At 32.5% G+C, this 6,000-nt stretch overlaps 1 protein-coding gene across 1 annotated transcript; it reads right to left on the minus strand.

Moving 5' to 3' along the window:
- Positions 1-2,991: 2,991 nt before the first annotated feature.
- LOC109151071 (thioredoxin-like protein slr0233) lies at positions 2,992-5,582 on the minus strand. The gene is made up of 4 exons (XM_019298981.1): positions 5,303-5,582; positions 4,243-4,331; positions 3,713-3,890; positions 2,992-3,380 (listed from the first exon to the last, which is right to left on the minus strand). The coding sequence occupies exons 1-4, from the start codon at positions 5,495-5,497 to the stop codon at positions 3,315-3,317; spliced, it is 528 nt and encodes a 175-aa protein (XP_019154526.1). The 5' UTR covers positions 5,498-5,582; the 3' UTR covers positions 2,992-3,314.
- Between the last annotated feature and the right edge of the window lie 418 nt (positions 5,583-6,000).

Consider the following 6,000-nt stretch of genomic DNA (forward strand, 5'->3'; position numbering starts at 1 on the left):
TCATTTTAGAAATTTTCTCTTTATAGTTCAAGCATGATTTTGTACTGAAATGGTCTCTTGACTATATCAAAATTATCAATTTGGCCCTAAATTAACGGAAGTCTAACGGCAAAACTGACGGAGGACCAAATTGATTAAGAATTTTAAAGTTGAGGGACTTAATTGGTCAAAAAAATTATTGAGAACTAAATTGGTAATTTCACTATAGTCAATGGATCATTTTGATAATTAACTCTATTTAAAAGGTGAATAAAAGATCCATTTGAAAGCAATGTGGGACAATTAAATTCTTGAATATCACGCATTCAAAAAAAAAATAAAAATTCTTGAATGTCACACTATTGTACGTATGTATGTCTCTCCAACAAATGTTAATTTGAATAAAAGAATGTAGACCTTACAAAGGACGGTTATCAAACAAAATATTGCAATAAACACCAATAGCTCACACCCAAAAAAAAAAAAAAAAAAAATATATATATATATATATATATATATATATCTCCGTAAAAACTATGTTATATATATATATATATATATATATATATATATATATATATATATATATATATATATATATATATACACACACACACACAACAAAATAGAAGATTTATTGGTAAAGTCTAAACTTCAATTTAATCTTGTTGAATTGTTTGGTGAAAATAAACATGGGAAAGGTTCAATTATGGTATCTTTAATTTGTAAGCATTGCAATGTTAAGAGCCCTAAATCCTCCATGTGCCTTTTGCTATCTTTCAATTTCTCCCAAAGCAACTCATGGATATGTACTTAGCACTTCTCTTCGATATAAATAATATTTAATTTCTCCTTTCATACATTCATTAAACACCAACCCCTTTCTCAAACACTTGAGTTTATCCACTATGTTGCATATGTTCTATGCCTCCCCCTCCTTAGCTTTTGCAAATATTAAAAATGTATCATTCGATCTAAAAAAAAAAAAAAAAAAATTAGTTGTTACACTCTTGGAGCACGTACTCTTCCCTCTGTTTTATGCTTTCTTCAATATACATCATATGACTTTCATAACCAAGTTAAGTTATAGATTGATAAGAGTCGAGCATGCCCAATTCTAATACTAACTTCAATCCTCTACAAATTTTGTTTAGATTTACTTGACCAATATGAATATGAATAAGATTTAGCACACTTCATGTGGTCATTATGCTTAAATTTGGTATTCATTTGAACTATATGCTATATACTACAAAACGATTTTTATGTTATTGTTAATAATTTTTTTTTTGAAAAATATGTTATTGTTAATAAAAATATTCTTTTGAAGAAAACAATCAAAGTACTTTCTCCTCTGAGTTGTTAAGCTTTATGAAACAAAGAAGTTGTTCACATTTTAGTTTAGCTTATGTAAACCTTTTGGACAGCTGCACTACATCTTGATAGAGCAGGATCAAGACCAAGAACTACTCAAGAAATTGAACCATATATCAACCTGTTCAGAAGTAAGTTCAAGGAAGTTGAAGTCGTTAAGGAAATTCTAGAAGTCTGATATAAAAGATCAAATGGATGTTGAGAAGAAACTAGAAGAGAGAATTTATAGAGATCTTTGCTCTCAAGATATCAATTAATGCGTTAAACTAATGACATGAAATTCCAAACTAACTATTTAAGATTTAAATCATCATTAGAGATCAAGTCATGAATATGTCCATAGTCTTCGGGTTGTAAGTTTCAAGGAAGCATGACAAGAGTTGGGTGATGCTGTTGTTGATGGGAGCCTCAATACCAATCAATCGGAAAACCAATTAGCCAATTCTTCACAAAAGTTCATTGCCCAATCAAACTAAGCGTTAGTTGTAATTTCGATTTGAAAACTTCGTGTTCACTATGAATGAGTCTTGGAATCTTTTATAATTGAATGAGGAATTGGGTAGATTATTCCTTGGAATGCCACCCTGATGTAGGAGTAGTTACTCTGAATTGCGTTACCAAATATGTTGTGTCAATTTAATTTCATTTCCTGTAGATTTTAAGTCTTCAAAGTTTCTCACTCTTTATATTAGTAGTTCTAAGTGTAGTTCGAGATTACTCTACTTTCTGTTTTATTGACTTTGGTTTGAAAATACTCCGTTGAACAAATCCTTCAACTACCAAGTATTTTGAGACCTTAATTGTTAGCTTGATAGCTATTTTCAATTACTTTTCCAAAAAAAAAAAAAAAAAAAAAAAGTGTCAATACCTCGATTTGGTCCCTCGATTATTAGAATTTCACAACTTTGGTCAGACTTAAAAACTTGTCCAATTACATCCTCAACTATGCAAACATTAACCGAAATAGTCCTCAGTCTGTTTTACCGTCAAACTAGAAGGGTAAAATAGGAAGTTCAAATAGTCATCTTCTTCCTTAACTGGTTTCGACGTTTCGTTTATATAGCTAGATTAAGAATTACATTTTCCCTTCCATCGAAATCAGACATTCATCTTATTCCCATTTTACTTTTAAACACTATTTTTCCTTTTCTCCTCTATGTACTATGCAACCAAACTACAATGAAGATAGCTATGGTTCCTCAACCAATTAATAGGATGGAATTGTAATTCCATTCCTACCAAACTCCATGAAATTGTAATTCCATGGTTTGGTTGCAACCATGGAATTGCAATTCCTAGAATCCCGTCTTGATCATTGAGAATTTGAGACTAATGATATATTTATAGATTTATAGATTATTTATGCATTAAAAATTATTGTAATTTCCTTTCAAAAAAAAAAATTTATTGTAATTTCTTTGCTATCAAACTCCATGGAATTGTAATTCCATGGTTTGGTTGGAGGAAATTACAATTCTTAGAGTTCCCTCTTGGTCATTGAGAATTTGAGATTAATGAAATATATTTATACATTATTTATGCATTAAAAATTAGATTTAAGTTAAAAATACAAAATTTAACTTCACTTATTATGTAACTTGTATGGTAGACCGTGGTATATGAAATTTTGACAAGTTGTTGAAGACACCCAAGCTTGGGGGAAGAATAGTGAAGCTTATCACTGTAAAATGTAACAATCCAAATTACAGTGGCAAAAATAAACCTAAGAGCAATGATTAATTCGGTAAAAATTAAATTAGCTTGAATGACTATCACATCAAAAAATACAACCAACCGTGATCACTTTTCCCCAAGTAACAGGAATTTGACAAAAAGCTAGGACCAAATTCAATTAAAACCAAGCTTGAATGGCCTATCAAATAGGTCTTGTGCATTTCTGCCCAAACTTGGAAGCAAGGAAACACAATATTTGCACAGATGAGAGGAGAGATTCAGTACAGCTACTGTACAAGCTTGAGTGCATCCTCAATACGTTTGATTAAATTGTCAGCTGATAGTGCACCCTCCTGAAATGAACACATTAGGGCTATTAACAAAACTAAATATATCAAAGATGTGTGATCGAAAAGAAATTTTCCACCAAAGTGTGATCAATTCATGCTACAAGCCTGCCTACAAGGGGAAAACATAATATAACTTTAACAATTCTGATATTTATTTTAAGAAAACCAACTCTATGAAACACAGATATAGAAATGAGCATTGCATCGGACACGATGGAAATGGATTTAAGTATACGCAACTTCCAAATTGTGTCATGCTACTTCTTTTACTGGTAGACCAAAACATGGGTAAATGGACCCAAAAAAAAAAGATGACTTATAATCTGGTTACTTACAAAGCGATCGCATGGTTTCCCATCCTTGAACAGAATGAATGTTGGCAGTGCCTGTATTTTGTACCTGTCCGCAATGCTAGGATACTTTTCAGTATCAATTTTCACCACTTGAATTTTATCTTTCATTGCATTACCTACATCGTTGAGGATAGGAACCATGAACTGGCAAGGACCACACCTGCAGTGTACATGAGTGATAAATGCTTCATAAAATTAACCTTAAGACATTCCACACAAGATAATTACGGAAATTGTGCCATTCTATCATGGAAAGCGAGTCCTAATTTATAAAGCAAGTAGTTGTCGCAAATTGAAAAAGAAAAAGAGAAGGATGATCCTTCAGAAAGCATTGTCACATCATAAGAGACACTGCCAAGTACTTAAAATCTCATTACTGAGTGTTTATAATCACATGCAGAATGATGGAACAGAACAAGGACTATAAAACCATGTACATGCTCTCATAAGTTATTAGCAGAGGAAGCAGGTAGTAGAAGAGCACAAATCAGCAGAAACCCAGCATAACTTACCAAGTTGCATAGAAGTCAACCAAAACTGGTTTGTCAGAATTTTCCAGAATATCATCAAAGGAAGAAAATGTCTCCTTCTTTGCTTGAACCTAATTACACAGTTTACTAAATTAGGTGAGAATCTTTTGAAGTAAACTACTTTAACAAGTTATAGAAGGCAATGAAGGTTGCACTTGAATTGCTGAAAGCCAAAATCATAAAGGATGCATGCCAAATTGCCAATTCAAAAAATCAAATAGAATATTGACAAAAATCTCACCAAGTAACAGAAAGGAATCCAGAAGACAGTTATTCTAACAAGAGGAAATCACAAACTGCACTCTATTGTTCAATGTTCAGAAGTCAGAAACTGAATATCATAAACTACCAAAAGCATCACCTACTTCAAAAATGGCAAAACATAAAATTATTTCTAGTACTTTCACCAAATCAAGTACACAAAATTTAAGGTAAATATAGTTTCACAGCATTTAGTAAATATTTATATCAATACCCAAAATCAATACAAGAATGCTTAGATATATAACACATGCACCTAAATTCTAGCAATTCAAGAATCAATGAAAATCCAAATCAAATTCCTCAACATTCTAGCAATAATATATGAAATGGAGATGATACCAAGTTCTAAAAACTCAAGAATTAAACTCCGAACAAATATGCAAACCACCTCTTTGCAATTCTAAATCTCAAAAATAATTAATGGAAGTCAATGTAGAATTCTAATAAAATCAAATAACTCAAAAAAAAAAAAAAAAAATCAGAACAACAATACTAACCACCTCCTCATAATTCTTAAAATCAATTATGAAATTCAACTTGTAGTTCTAATAAATTAAACAAGTCAAGAATAAAAATCCGAACAAAAAATACTAACCACTTCCTGATATAATAATTAAAAATTATAAATGGAATTCAACGTGTAATTCTAATGAAATTAAGTAACTCAAGAATCACTACAAATGGCCGTTGCAATCGCATCGTACGAAAACAAACAAGCTCGCAGATGCGAAATCAAAATCCACGAATATCACAAGAAAATGTAGAAGCAACAATTCACCAGAGGAAGAGTTCGGGGACGAGACTTATGATCGGAGCCGTGAAATCCAATCCGCACGCGGCGAAGTTGTCTAGGGAGTTGCAAGGACGAAAAGCGAGAGAGCTTCGACGTTGAAGAAGAAGTCAACGGCGCGGCGGCTGAACGGTGTTTGGTGTTCAAGGAGTAGAGAGCAGCGGCCTTTGCAGAAATCGCCATTTTCTTCGAGCGAGGACGAGAGAGAAATTCGGAGAGTAATTATTATAGAGGAAAGAAGAGAGATGTGAACCGTTGATGAAGTGGACTGGCTTGGGGATCGAATGAATATGATTGAGTCGGAAATATCTTACACGTTTCTATTTGCTTTTGCTTCACTCCAGTTCCTACTTTGGCATTGGGTATTTGTAATATTTTAGTCCCCGCACTGAGATGACTCATACGTTCTCGCTACTAATTAATTTCCTATTCTTCAATAATAACAAAAAACAAAACAGAATTTAAAATAAAAAAAAAAAAAATTAAAGGTAATCAGTAGCGTCAGGCGCGCTCGACACATTGCACGCGCCCGACCTTCCTCTTCAGCTGCGCGTTACAAGCAGTCCGTGTGTTTTTTTTTTCTTCCATTCTCCCACTCTTTACAGGAGAATTGCTCTTTCTATTCTCCCATCTGTTGTTGAGCTGCATATTTGTGTACTAATTTTCCCATATTATACTCTGATGGG

The sequence above is a fragment of the Ipomoea nil genome, unplaced genomic scaffold (assembly GCF_001879475.1).
Source record: "Ipomoea nil cultivar Tokyo-kokei standard unplaced genomic scaffold, Asagao_1.1 scaffold2283, whole genome shotgun sequence".
Classification (NCBI taxonomy): domain Eukaryota; kingdom Viridiplantae; phylum Streptophyta; class Magnoliopsida; order Solanales; family Convolvulaceae; genus Ipomoea; species Ipomoea nil.